General features: G+C 43.8%; 1 protein-coding gene across 2 annotated transcripts in view; it reads right to left on the bottom strand.

The window, feature by feature from the left end:
• LOC124721348 (eukaryotic translation initiation factor 2D) overlaps window positions 1–15,262 on the bottom strand; it is a 177,817-nt gene that overhangs the window by 10,290 nt on the left and 152,265 nt on the right. For both annotated transcript variants that reach the window (XM_047246270.1, XM_047246269.1), the window contains one exon: window positions 1,996–2,203. In XM_047246270.1, coding sequence (XP_047102226.1) covers window positions 1,996–2,203 — 208 coding nt within the window. The remainder of the gene's footprint in view (window positions 1–1,995; window positions 2,204–15,262) is intronic.

Here is a 15,262-nt window from a genome sequence, read left to right as displayed (position 1 = left end):
CACTACAACAGAATGTAAACAGGCAGCTTTTGGGTTTCTTCTTACAAAAAAATCGGCCATTGGCTTTCACATTTTCACAACCATGAACTAACATTCTGCCCCAGTGCAAATCGACCAACAAAATTTTATTTTGCAATTTACAACAGCCATTTGCCACCTATGGATTTCACCAAGCTGGAAGCAGTAGAAAATGATGACGGTAAGTCAAATGGATCTGCTGAAAGGCAAGACAACACTGCACTTGTGATGCATACATGCCACTGCCAAGCACTGAGGAGCTGATATACTGTGAAGAGTCAGCAGGCTGACAGCAGCCATATGAGCACGCCCCTCTATGAATGTGTGAATTCCTAAGGGACCAAACAGCTGAGTGCCCTCTATGACTAAGGAAGTGTTGTAGATTCTACAAGAACTGAGCCATCCCTGGATCCATGCTATGCAGATGCTAGTAGTGCAGCATTTTGTGTGGCCTGGTATACAGAACAACTGTCATACACAGACACAGACCTGTAGTCCCCACCAGAAGTGCAAAACAACACAGCATGTATGAGCTCTGCTCAGAAGTTGTGACATCACAGAGGCACTATTCTCACATGTCCACCTGGACTTGGTAGGAGCACTCCTGGTCACTCCTCTAACTACCAGTACTGTGTCACGGTGATACGTATGAAAATTACTTCACCACATTGTGCATCCACAAATGGCATTGTGGAGCACCTACTCCTACACAGCGCATTAAAAGATCTGCAGACATCCCCAGCAGAGCTGGTGTACAGAAAATCTCTGCATCTCCCAGGAGAGTTTTTCAAACAACCTGGCCCCCTGTGCTCTACTCACGATTTCTTTGCACAACTTCAGAGGCAAATGGAGGCCATGCAGCGAAGTGGAACTACGCAGCATCGAAAAGAGGCTACTTTTGATTTCAAAGACCTGACAATAATGAAGCATGTTTTCATCCAATACAGCACACTGGGCAGATCACTGGAATGATCCTACCAGGTCTCATACACAGTTGTGGGATGAAATGATAGACATTCACTCTTCGCAGTAGTGTCCATTGACTGGTCCAAGCCAACTTATCCAAGTGCACAAGATGCTGTTGAAACGCAGGCCACCAGAGGACACGAAACACCTGCCATGCCACAACAGCCAGTGCCACAACATCACCCAGAGCAGTGCCATCCACCTGGAAACCAACCAATGGCCGCACACACCCAGTTGCAGCCGTCACATTGCAACACCAGCTGACCCACCAGCCTCCAGCCACAATGGAAACTCACTATCGATGAAAAGTGTGCCTCTCCTTTGTTTTAACAGATGTTTCATAACTTAAATTAGTAACATTTATCTTTTCCTTGAGTGGGTGTAATGCAGCGACTTCATCTCAGAAATCAGTTCACAAGTATCCTTTGGCAACATTGCAAATGGCAAACACTGGAAAGGCCGTGCTCTCCGACAAGCAGTACATGTCTTCCTGCCGCGGTGCAAGGATTCGAGTGTGTGGGGTTGCTGGACACACATTATATATAACCACCAGTGGGACAATATTAGAATTTATGTAGTAATAGTTATTCATCTTATTGTTGTGCAGTCCAATAAAGAGTCTTATCTTCAGCTGCAGAGTAATCATCTTTTACTCATTTCATTAGCACAAGTATCTACATATTCTCATGCAACTCTCTCTCTCTCTCTCTCTCTCTCTCTCTCTCTCTCAGTCACACACACACACACACACACACACACACACACACTCACTCACTCACTGAAAATATGATCATTACCAAAGACTGAGTAAACACATTGCTTTGCTATGAAAGTCAGAATGGTGTGTTCGGGTAATATTAATCTTCAGTCAAAAACATCACATAAATTGAAAATTCATTTGTCTTACTCTTCACCACTTACAGCGACTGAGATATTAATGTATATTTATTTAAATGTCACTGTCTACAATAATCACTTATGCAAAAATATGGCTGCAAACAGCAATATTACCTTCTTATTGCCTGTGCGTTTTGCAACGTGGATGGTTATAGGTTCAAGTTTTCCTTTATTGACAACAGGAGCTTTACCAGAGATTATGCACTGGTAGGAGTGTGTCATCCGAGACATTGTTTTCGTAATCAATTCTTCCCAATTTAGTGCCAATGTGTCATCAGCTGTATTAGTAACCTTTCTAAGAGTAGCATCCAAATTTACCATCCTGAAACATATGAGTATCAATGCAGATTGAATTATATGGGCAGGTTATGTACTTCCTTATTTTGATGCTACACAGAACCAAACTAAAGAGGAGAGTTCATATCATTAACTCAAAATAAAACCATCACACAGAAAAGTTCTTTAACAGATGTAACAGCATTTATAATTTCATTGCTATGGAATGTATGCCAGCCGAGATAGTGGGCAATAAAGGCTCTCCAGTGATGCGTTATGAAAAACTGTGAAATTACTGTATAATCAAACAATCTTACAGATTATATGTAGATGGCTCCATTGTGTTGTAACAAACATTACGTCCACTGTGTTGTAACAAACATTACTCCTTTGGTAGTTAATGATCCACTACTCAAATAATTCTAGATACATGGTTTTCAAAGTGTATAATGCACAATACAAAAGAATTAGAAATATTGTTTGCATAAAATAGACAAATTTTTTCACTGTGTATCAACACTAACCAATTACAAAGCAAAATTCAGAATAAGTCAGAGTAATAAAATTCTAAATAAATCATACAATTTGATGGGAAGATAGTTATAAGACAATCATACATAGACTGCAATGTACTCCAACTGTATCAAGACTTGGTCAGACTGGTATAGTTGCTATGAGGGTAATCCAGGAAGTAACACCCTATTGTGCATCCCATTACACAGATTGGTCTCAGGTTTCTATAAAGGGCCAAATGATTTCCTTGGCACATTGTCTCAACATTGTATGAATGTTGGTCAAAATATGGCTTATTGTTCATTTTGTGTAAGTTTAAAGTCAAAGTTTGTGATAAAAAGTTCTGCTCATTGTGAAGTCAGATGTTTTATAAAATTTTTAAATGTGCAGAAGTCAAAACACACAGAAACGTATCACCACAAAGTAAATGGTGGTACAATCATGAAAGAAATGTGGGAAAGTGTTCAACAATAGGTAAAAAAAATTGCATAGCAAAACTCCATCCAGATGTCTGTCTTTCATCACAGATAAACTGAAAAATTAAGAAGGAAGGAAGATTAGCGTTTAACATCACATCACCAGTGAGGTCATTGGAGAGAGAGAGAGAGAGAGAGAGAGAGAGAGAGAGAGAGAGAGAGAGAGAGAGAGAGAGACAGAGAGAGAGAGACAGAGAGAGAGAGACAGAGAGAGAGAGACAGAGAGAGAGAGACAGAGAGAGAGAGTGAGTGTGTGCACAAGCTTGGATTACAAAATGATGGGGTAGGAAATTGGCCGTGCCCTTGACAAAGGAACCATACCAGCATCTTCCTCGAGCAATTTACAGAAATCACAGAAAACCTAAATCTGGATGGCCGGACGAAGATCTTAACCCTTGTGCTCCTGTATGCAAGTCCAGTGTGCTAACCACTATGCAACCTTGCTCAGTTTTAAAAATAAAGTGAAGAATGAAACATACAAGATACCTTTTCACAACACAATTAAGAATTCCTGGGCAGGAAATGTTTTAGAAGTAACGAATACAGTGAACACAAGTGGCTTAATGGACTGGTGGCAGCCAACTGTGATACGGGCATTATAAACTTTGTGAATAGAAATGGCAAATGTATAAATAATGGAGGTGATTATGAGGAGAACTTCAATTTTGTATGTAGCATGTTTCTTGTCAGTAGAATACACTTCTTGTATTTATTAAATCCAAATGGTCATTACTTCCAGGGTTACTCTTAATGTCTGTCCATATTAAATACACATTCAGATACCAGTTTGGGCATCCTAAGATGCCACAGTGATGTTTCACTCGTACTCTAGCAGAAAATAATGTTATCCACACCTATGTCTACTATAACCAGTTAATTGATATGAATATAATAGAGGGAAACATTCCACGTGGGAAAAATATATCTAAAAACAAAGATGACGTGACTTACCAAACGAAAGCGCTGGCACGTCGATAGACACACAAACAAACACAAATACACACACAAAATTCTAGCTTTCGCAACCAACGGTTGCTTCGTCAGGAAAGAGGGAAGGAGAGGGAAAGAAGAAATGTGGGTTTTAAAGGAGAGGGTAAGGAGTCATTCCAATCCCGGGAGCGGAAAGACTTACCTTAGGGGGAAAAAAGGACAGGTATACACTCCTCATTAGCTATCTGATCTACCCATCTAATCTTCAGCATTCTTCTGTAGCACCACATTTCGAAAGCTTCTATTCTCTTCCTGTCCAAACTATTCATCGTCCATGTTTCACTTCCATACATGGCTACACTCCATACAAACACTTTCAGAAACGGCCTCCTGACACTTAAATCTATACTGAATGTTAACAAATTTGTCTTCTTCAGAAACGCTTTCCTTGCCATTGCCAGTCTACATTTTATATCCTCTCTACTTTGACCACCATCAGTTATTTTGCTCCCCAAATAGCAAAACTCCTTTATTACTTTAAGTGTCTCATTTCCTAATCTAATTCCGGCAGCATCACCCGATTTAATTCGACTACATTCCAATATCCTCGTTTTATTTTTGTTGATGCTCATCTTATATCCTCCTTTCAAGACATTGTCCATTACGTTCAACTGCTCTTCCAAGTCTGTTGCTGTCTCTGACAGAATTACAATGTCATTGGCGAACCTCAAAGTTTTTATTTCTTCTCCATGGATTTTAACACCTACTCCGAATTTTTTATTTTGTTTCCTTCACTGCTTGCTCAATATACAGATTCACAACCACTGCTTCCCTTTCATGCCCCTCTACTCTTATAACTGCCATCTGGCTTCTGTACAAATTGTAAATAGCCTTTCCCTCCCTGTATTTTACCCCTGCCACCTTCAGAATTTGAAAGAGTATTCCAGTCAACATTGTCAAAAGCTTTCTCTATGTCTACAAATGCTAGAAACACAGGTTTGCCTTTCCTTAATCTATTTTCTAAGATAAGTCATAGGGTCACTATTGCCTCACGTGTTCGAACATTTCTACGGAACCCAAACTGATCTTCCCCAAGGTCAGCTTCTATCAGTTTTTCCATTCGTCTGTAAAGAATTCGTGTTAGTATTTTGCAGCCGTGGCTTATTAAACTGATAGTTCGGTAATTTTCACATCTGTCAACACCTGCTTTCTTTGGGATCACAATTATTATATTCTTCTTTAAGTCTGAGGGTATTTCACCTGTCTCATACATCTTGCTCACCAGATGGTAGAGTTTTGTCAGGGTTGGCTCTCCGAGGCTATCAGTAGTTCTAATGGAATGTTGTCTATTCCCGGGGCCTTGTTTCAGCTTACGTCTTTCAGTGCTCTGTTACACTCTTCATGCAGTATCATGTCTCCCATTTCATCTTCATCTACCGTATTTACTAGAATCTAAGATGCACTCGAATCTAAGCTGCATCTGAAAAATGAGACTCGAAATCAAGGAAAAAAAAAAAAAAAAAAAAATTCCCGAATCTAAGCTGCACCTGAAATTTGAGACTCGAAATTCAAGGGGAGAGAAAAGTTTTACACCGCACCTCCAAATCGAAACAAAGTTGGTCCATTGTAATATGAGACACAGTTTAGGTCAAATGAATGACGATACAGCTACAGTAGTTTGGTTCGAGTCGTAAGCTTAGCGGTTAAGCTTTACCAGGTAGCCATTGCTATGCGTCAGGCTTCCTCTTTCATTCCTTACCCCCAATCCATATTCACCTACTACGTTTCCTTCTCTCCCTTTTCCTACTACCGAATTCCAACCACCCATGACTATTAAATTTTCATCTCCCTTCAGTATCTGAATAATTTCTTTTATCTCATCATACATTTCTTCAATTCCTTTGTCATTTGCAGGGCTAGTTGGCATATAAACTTGTACTAATGTAGTAGACGTAGGCTTCGTGTCTATCTTGGCCACAATAATACATACGCTATGCTGTTTGTAGTAGCTTACCCGCACTCCTATTTTTTTTTTTATTCATTATTAAACCTACTCCTGAACTACCCCGATTTGATTTTGTATTTATAACCCTGTATTCACCTGACCAAAAGTCTTGCTCCTCCTACCACTGAATTTCACTAATTCCCACTATATATAACTTTAACCTATCCATTTCTCTTTTTAAATTTTCTAACCTATCTGCCCAATTAAGGGATCTGACATTCCACGCTCCAATCCGTAGAACGCCAGTTTTCTTTCTCCTGATAACAACGTCCTCCTGAGTAGTCCCCGCCCGGAGATCCAAATGGGAGACTATTTTACTTCCGGAACATTTTACCCAAGAGGACGCCATCATCATTTAACCATACAGTAAAGCTGCATGGCCTTGGGAAAAATTACGGCTGTAGTTTCCCCTTGCTTTCAGCCGTTCGCAGTACCAGCACAGCAAGGCCGTTTTGGTTAGTGTTACAAGGCCAGATCAGTCAATCATCCAGACTGTTGCCTCTGCAACTACAGAAAAGGCTACTGCCCCTCTTCAAGAACCACACTTTTGTCTGGCCTCTCAACAGATACCCCTCCATTGTGGTTGCACCTACGGTATGGCTATCTGTATCACTGAGGCACGCAAGCCTCCCCACCAACAGCAAGGTCCATGGTTCATGGGTTTTTGCTCTTATGGACGCTATTTTGCACCGTTATGTCACTAATAAATATAAAATAACTACTTACAGCCATACAACTCTAATTACTTCTATATTCTAATTCTGCTGCTACCTTCACTGTTTTGTGTTTTATTTACTAGAAAATTCACTTTTTCGTGCACAGACTATACTTTATGGCCTGCAATTTGAAATACGAAATAGTCACAGAAAATCTATTAGAACAGTTTGATAGTGCTCACTGAGCCCTATCCATTGTCAACAGGTTTGTCTGAATTGCTTAAGCCATTGTGCGTTATTAATTTTTATATATCGTTTTATATCTTAAATATTTAACATTTAGTTACTTGTAAATACAATAAATCTCTTAGCAAGGGTGTGTGTTCCCTCAAACACTCGTCTAACTTTTATCTTTAGAATCATGTGACTGGTTTGGTTTAGTCCTTATTTAGAGTTTCCCTTATTTCATATTTTCTTTATTCACTTAGTTTGGTCATGGTGGTTATCCTCCCAAGTCCATTCAACTGGCCAGGTCTCACCACTGCATGTTCAGAGCATCAGGCTTCTTGATCTGCACGCACCATTTCGCATACGTTGAGGCCTGCCAATCATTGTGACTAGAAAGCTGCCGCCCTCTACTGACGATGTCACAAACCTGATCCGGCTCAGCATCCTCCACAACTGTGAAACCATGCTCTCATGGCCATCACACAACTCACCAGCTTGGTTGCTATTGTTATGGCAACATGCGCATGCATGACTGCATCTGTTGTTAAAGTTTTTCATGGGAATTTTGGGATACATCACCTCCCAGAGTCACTCCAAAAAACTACACAACATTTTTTTTTTCAAAAATTCAATTTTTGTTCAACATCTTTTTCCTATCCTGTGTGACATAGGTAGACTGTTTATTGTCACTTGCGCTGGCAGGTACACAAAACTACATAAAATGAACATGTTCCTATAAGTGAACAATAGACAGAGTTCACGAATTGAACGAAGCACTTAACATGGCAGGTATGTAGCAAAGTCAGCATAGAAATACAACAGTTCCAAATCAGCAACCACTCGAGACTGGAAAACAAACAGAGTCAACTTGGTTGTGCAATGGTGTGATACAAACAGCTACAAAGTACAGCAAGCAATGAGATGCACCACAAGCCCAGACCACAAGTTCAGTGACAAACAGTTGCCACTAGGCGGTGTCACGTGACATGCGTATCTCAGCAGTGGCCTGCAGCTGCGGCTCTCAGTCTAACATGTCCGTGTCCCTGCTAGGCAGGGAATCCGAATCACTGTTGGATACAAAACCCCTCCCCTCTTTAACTGGGACGTAGGACCAGAATTGACCCAACCTAAGTCAACTGTGTCGAGGATGGAGAGAGGAAAAAACTAGAATCCTTGCCAATGGCTCGAATGGCACGTCATCCATTGGCAGAGCAGGAGGTGGCACCATCTGCATTGATTGGGGTGCAGTAACAACCTTTGAGGCACAGTAACAACCTCTGGGGCACAACTTGGGTTGGCCTGTGGGAAAATGGTCATTGTGTGTTAAGGAGACAGTGCCAACAAGTTGCCCTCCACCGGCACCTCATTGCCATAACATGTAAAGTCCCATGATCATTTGCAGCAGATGGCACTGGCAGTAGGGAAAGGAGCTGTGCACAGCATGGTGAAACAGAGGGAATCCACCTTTACAGGCTCCCATCGCTTGTCAGTATCAACTTCCAGCAGTGCTACCCCATTGGTGCCTGAGGAGGGTTTGGGGGTGATACATCATGCTGTGGCAATGGACCAGCAGCTTCTGGCTGACCGCCACCTTGAACATCTGTCATCCCCTACTGCCAACCACGGAGCCCTGCATCCACCCAGGATTCCACATGAACATGCAAGCCCGCACATGAGAGCCATCACAGTAATAAAGAGGGGTGCAGGAGCATGGAGCCTACGTTGCCAGATGCAAGAGATCAAACAAGGTACGTGCTCGATGCCCATGCAAAAGCTTGGCTGGGCTATGTCCATTGACAACAGTGGACTGGTTCATGGCCAGGAAGCTGGTGAGTGCATCTCTTGAGTTTCTCTGCAACTTGAACACCCTGACCAACCACTTGGGTTCCAAACTGGATGCCTTGTGAAACTGTGTGGTCAGGTGGTTGATACCATTATGTCTCCAAAAATCCCGAAATGCTGAAGTCAGAAACCCACGTGGTCCGTTCTGTAGTGAAGATGGTAGATAAGGCCCAGTCTGTGGCCACAGAGGATGTTGTAGACACCCATGCTTTATATGGTAAATTTGAAATGGCATCAACAATTACACCATTCCCTGGAAAGGGCTAGCAAAATCTACATGTATGCTTTGCCTTGTGTCTTTGATGGTATTCGCACGGCCACGAGTTAGAATGCTGTGCCGGGGCAGAGTAGTTACGTGTGCAAGCATAGCAGTTGCGGACAGTAGATTCAATGGTGACATCTATTCCCTGCCGATACATATGGTGCTGCGCCATTGCTTTCATTCAGCAAATTCCCCAATGGACAGTGTGGAGGAGTTGCAATATGCAGGGATGAAACACGAGAGGGACAAACACTCCACATTCTGCACTGTCTGTGACTAACAAATTGACTCCATCCGTAACATTAGGTCTGAACCCAAGGAAAAAAATAAGTGCCCCATTCTGTGTCTGCATCTTTACGCAAATATTCAGGCCAGGCCTGCTGCACTGCGGACAACATCCTGTGAAGGAGCAGGTCCCAGCTTGTCTCCACCTCTGTGTCACCAGCCCTAATGGGAAACTCATCAAGGGTGTGCCACTGGTTCATGTCCAGGTCAAAACACACTGTTTAATATCTGTGAAAATTGGCATCAAGACCACACAGCAAACAATATGGGGCATTGGCACTAGAGTGCTGCAAGGTAGTTATGTAATCGATGTCTTAAGTCAGTAACTAAGAAACAACGCCCACTGCTGTAATCGTTGCACACTTTTGTCCGATAGCTTTGCATGAAGGCCAAGCAATGATAAAGCTTATGGTCTGTAATCAAACGAATCTTGGTATCATAGAGAGAGACATGGAACTTCCAGACACCATAAATGATGGCCAGTGCCTCTTTTTCAATATGTGAATAATTTTGCTATGCTGATTTCAACATCTTAGGTGCAAACACAATAGGGTGTTCCATGCTGTCAACAAATTTATTTGACACGACAGCACTAACACCACAACTGGACGACTCTCTGGTCATGCTAACCATTCACCTGGCCGGAACATCAGTAAGCAAGGGACTGACCTAAAACATACCTCTGACCACACAAACTGAACACCCTTTCTACATAACTGGTCAAGCAGGTGAGAAATACGAGCTAGCATAATAACTGACTTTGCCCAGAAAAGATTGCAGTTCTTTAAGATTCTTAGGCACTGGTAAATTAAGCAGTCACATGGTCTTCTGTGTTGCAACCCCATCTTTACTTAATATGTGGCCCAAATACTTGACTCTCGGCTGGAAGAAACTGTGCTTTGTGAGATGACTACGTAGGCTATAGGTTTGCAGCTGCTCATACAACAGTCATACATTGTGCAAGTGCTGCTCCTGCATGCAAATAATTGACACAATTAGGGATGCCCTGGATGAACTGTTTTAGATATCTCCAAAACTTTGCGGGAGCACTACTGACCCCAAATGGCAGTCTGTTATATCTGTACATGGTGGAGGATAATTAATCAGAAGAATGTTCTGTCGGCTCATCAACAGGTAACTGATAATATGCATCAGCGAGTTCAATTTGGGAAAAATACTGTCTCCCCCTCCCAGCCAATTTAGCTAACATTTCCTCTTGCCTAGGAATTGGGTACAAATCGACATTTGCTTGAGCAGTAATAACAGACTTAAAATCACAATAGATCCAAAGTGACCTATAAGGCTTTTGTACAACAACCGTAGGCATTGAGCACTGGCCAGACAAAGCAGGAAGCGGATTCTGCCATCTGTCTAGTTCTGCTTTAACTCATTTGCGCATGGTGAACGGTATTGGACAGGCTCTGAAAATTCATAGCACAACCTACGGTAGGTTCAAACAATTGTTTGCATTTTTTCACAAAACGCATCCAGTTCTGCAGATGGAACCCCATTAGAAATTAGATTCATCTGATCCTGAATTTGGAAACAGAAAAGCATGAAAGTGTCACGATCAGAAATGTTAGTAGTTTCCATGAATTAACTACAAGCAAGGTTAGTTGCCAAGCTACATTTTTGTACTTAGCTTGCACCACTATTTGACCCCACAGTGGGATTGGCTGGCCATTGTATGTCATCACTTTGTGCCACAGTGCACGCAGCAGCAAGGAGCCAATGCATCAGTAAGCATCTCCATTAATTACGGACACAGCCGCACTGGTGTGCAAACAGGAATTCCATCACCCCATTGACATTCAGCTGCAGTATCCTGTTTACTGTCGTCCCTGTCAGTGGTAGCATAGCATGTCGCATGCTAGTGGCTTAGGTAGACGTCTGCAAGCAGAGGGAGACTCCTGCGAGGTGTCCTAGCTTGCAGCAAGCAAGACATGCGATATCACGGTACACACAGTGATGACATTGATGATGAGGGCCACACTGTGGACATAATTTTATGGCATGACTTGTGCTACGGTTCTCATACAATGATGGGTACTACTAACAAGGTCAAACCAAAAGAATCCTAGACAGAGCTTGTGCCGAGACAGTCACTTCATAAACCTTAGCAATTTTTAATGCATCACTCAAAGTAGGATCTGATGTTTCTGAAGGCTTTGCACTAACCTCTGAATCCAGAGCCAGGAGGATGATAACACCCCCAATTAAATAACCTGCATAAGACATGCTACACTTTTGGCAGACGAAATCATGCTTGCAAGCTAAGTGTTGTAACTCAGCAGTATATGCTGCACAGGATTGCTTATTTTGCTTAACACGCTGACTGAACTTGAGCCTAGCTGGACCGAAGTGCATTTGGTGACTGTAGTATTTAGTCAGCAATCATCAAACTTCAGAAAACCTCAAACAAATGGGGTCCACGAGTGGGTATAATTTTGGCACCACTCCATAGAATTTACATCTAGATAACAGCAAAGGTGCATAATGATGTTCAGGATCATCGATGTGACATGCCTTGCTGTGCAGTTCAAATCACTGTAAATAGACCTCCCACATCTCACTTGCCTCGGCAAAGGAAGGAAATTGTAGAGAGGGAGGCATGGAAAGAGCAGTTGTTGACTTTGAAGAAACTATAACAGCGATGTATGCTGTTTCCTCCTCCTCTTCCTCAGTAGCGATTCATGAAAAGAAAGTCTCCTTTCCTCCAGAGACTCCCACCCGAGTTCACGAAGCATTTCCGTAACACTCGCGTGATGATCAAACCTACCAGTAACAAATCTAGCAGCCCGCCTCTGAATTGCTTCTATGTCCTCCCTCAATCTGACCTGATAGGGATCCCAAATGCTCGAGCAGTACTCAAGAATAGGTCGTATCAATGTTTTATAAGTGGTCTCCTTTACAGATGAACCACATCTTGTCAAAATTCTACCAATGAACCAAAGACTACTATCCGACTTCCCCACAACTGCCATTGCATGCTTGTCCCACTTCATATCGCTCCGCAATGTTACGCCCAAATATTTAATCGACGTGACCTTTTTTTTTTTTTTAGGGCGCACAACTTCAATGGTCATTAGCGCCCAGACTATTTTAGGAATGCACCGTGAGGCACAAGTTTAAAACAGCAACTAAAAGGGAAAACACAATAAAAGACAGATTGACAGGCATAGGATTAAAAAAAAAAAAAAAAAAAAAACAGCATAATCAAATGTCCTTAGACAGGTTTGTCAAGTTGATAAAACGAAGAACGCAAGCAGCTGCTCCTGGGTCATCCGCTAAAATGGCATCTAGAGTACATGGCAGGCCAAGATCAAGACGCAGTGTATTAAAATCCGGACAGGACGTTAAAATGTGGCGGACCGTCAGCAATTGCCCACATGGGCAGAACAGTGCCGGCGCAGCCGCCAGCAGATGGCGATGGCTGAACCGGCAGTGTCCAATTCGTAACCGGGCCAAAACGACCTCCTCCTGCCGAGAAGGGCGTGAGGTGGACGTCCAAGCCGCAGGAAGAGGTTTCAAGGCCCGAAGCTTGTTGTCCGTAAGTGCAGCCCAATCGGCATGCCACAGCGATAAAATACGCCGACAAATGACCCTGCTACAAACTGATGAAGGGACACAACAAGAAGCTGTCCGAGGCTGGATGACTGCAGCCTTGGCTGCGGCATCTGCAGCTTCGTTCCCTGGGATACCGACATGGCCAAGAACCCACATAAAGCTAACCGGAGAACCATCGTCCACCAGCTGCTGAAGAGAGCGTTGGATCCGGTGCATGAAAGGGTGAACCGGATACGGATCACTGAGGCTCTGGATGGCACTCAGGGAATCGGAGCAGGTGACATAAGCAGAATGTCGGTGGCGGCAGATGTAAAGAACAGCCTGGTAGAGGGCAAAGAGCTCAGCTGTGAAGACCGAACAATGGCCATGGAGCCAGTATTTGAAACTTTGTGCCCCGACAATAAAAGAACACCCGACCCCGTCATTGGTCTTAGAGCCATCTGTATAAATGAAGGTCATATTAATGAACTTCGAACAAAGTTTGACAAAACGGGAGTGGTACACTGAACCGGGGGTAACCTCCTTTGGGAGCGAGCTGAGGTCAAGGTGAACGCGAACCTGAGCCTGGAGCCAAGGTGGCGTGTGGCTCTCGCCCACTCTAAAGGTTGAAGGGAGTGAAAAATCAAGGTGTTGAAGGAGGCGATGAAAGCGAACTCCAGGGGGTAGCAGGGCAGAGACATACAACCCGTATTGATGGTCAAGAGAGTCATCAAAAAAGGAGCGATGAGACGGGTGGTCGGGCATTGACAGTAGCCGACAGGCATACCGACAAAGCAGTATATCGCGCCGGTAGGTGAGTGGCAATTCACTGGCTTCAGCATGAAGACTCTCGACAGGACTAGTATAAAACGCTCCAATCGCAAGACGTAAACGCCGATGTTGTATGGAGTTGAGGCAGCGTAAGATGGACGGCCGTGCAGAGGAGTATACGAAGCTCCCATAATCCAGCTTGGAGTGGACCATCGACCGCTATAGGCGAAGTAGGACGGTTCAATCTGCTCCCCACGACATACCACTGAGAACACGGAGGACATTTACAGAACGGGTACTACGGGCAGCCAAATATGACACGTGGAGACCAGCTAAGCTTCCTGTCAAATGTAAGACCTAAAAATTTTGTTGTCTCCACGAATGGGAGAGCAACGGGACCGAGTCATAAGGACAGTGGGAGAAACTCTTTGTAGCGCCAGAAGTTAATACAGACCGTCTTCTCGTCAGAAAAACGGAAGCCACTGGCAACACTCCAGGAGTAAAGACAGTCAAGAGAACGCTGAAGACAGCGCTCCAGGAAACATGTACGCTGTGCGCTGCAATAGATCGTAAAATCGTCCACGAAAAGGGAGCCTGATACATCAGCTGGGAGGCAATCCATTATTGGATTGATCGCTATGGCGAAGAGAGCGACGCTCGAAACTGAGCCCTGTGGCACCCCATTCTCCTGGCGAAAGGTGTCTGACAGGACAGAACCCACACGTACCCTCAACTGTCAATCCATTAAAAAGGAACGAATAAAAAGAGGGAGGCGACCGCGAAGGCCCCACGTATGCATGGTGCAGAGAATGCCCGCCCTCCAACAGGTGTCGTAAGCCTTCTCCAAATCAAAGAACACAGCCGCGGTCAGGCGCTTTGGCAAGAAGTTATTCATAATGAAGGTCGAGAAGGTAACCAGATGGTCAACAGCAGAGCGGCGCCTACGAAATCCACATTGTACATTGGTAAGTGGGCATCGAGATTCGAGCAGCCAAACCAAACGAGAGTTAACCATTTGCTCCATCACCTCACAGACACAGCTGGTAAGCGAGATGGGTCGAGAACTGGAAGGCAAGTGCTTGTCCGTCCCCGGCTTAGGAATCCGTACAACAATAGACTTGTGCCAGCATACGGGACATGTCCCTCAATCCAGATACGAAGAAGGAAACCTTTACCCACAGGAGAAAGGTTCTTCAGCATCTGAATATGTATAGAATCAGGCCCTGGATTGGAGGACCGTGACTGGGCAAGTGCATTTTCGAGTTCCCACATGGTGAATGGGGCATTGTAACTTTCACGATTCGAGGAGCGGAAGTTAGGTGGCCTAGCCTCCTCTGCCTGTTTTCGGGGGAGGAAGGCAGGGTGGTAATGAGCGGAGCTTGAAACCTCTGCGAAAAAGCGGCCGAAGGCATTGGAGACATCCTCAGGGGCCACAAGGACATCATTCGTGACCGTCAAGCCAGAAACTGGTGAGTGGACCTTAGTGCCAGATAGCCGGCGCAGGCTACCCCAGACAACAGAAGAAAGAGTAAAACTGTTGAAGGTGCTTGTGAAAGCAGCCCAGCTGGCCTTCTTGCTTTCTCTAATAATA

This window comes from Schistocerca piceifrons, chromosome X (genome assembly GCF_021461385.2).
Source record: "Schistocerca piceifrons isolate TAMUIC-IGC-003096 chromosome X, iqSchPice1.1, whole genome shotgun sequence".
Lineage (NCBI taxonomy): Eukaryota > Metazoa > Arthropoda > Insecta > Orthoptera > Acrididae > Schistocerca > Schistocerca piceifrons.
Note: the sequence above shows the minus strand (reverse complement) of the source record. Positions and strands in the feature narration are given on the sequence as shown.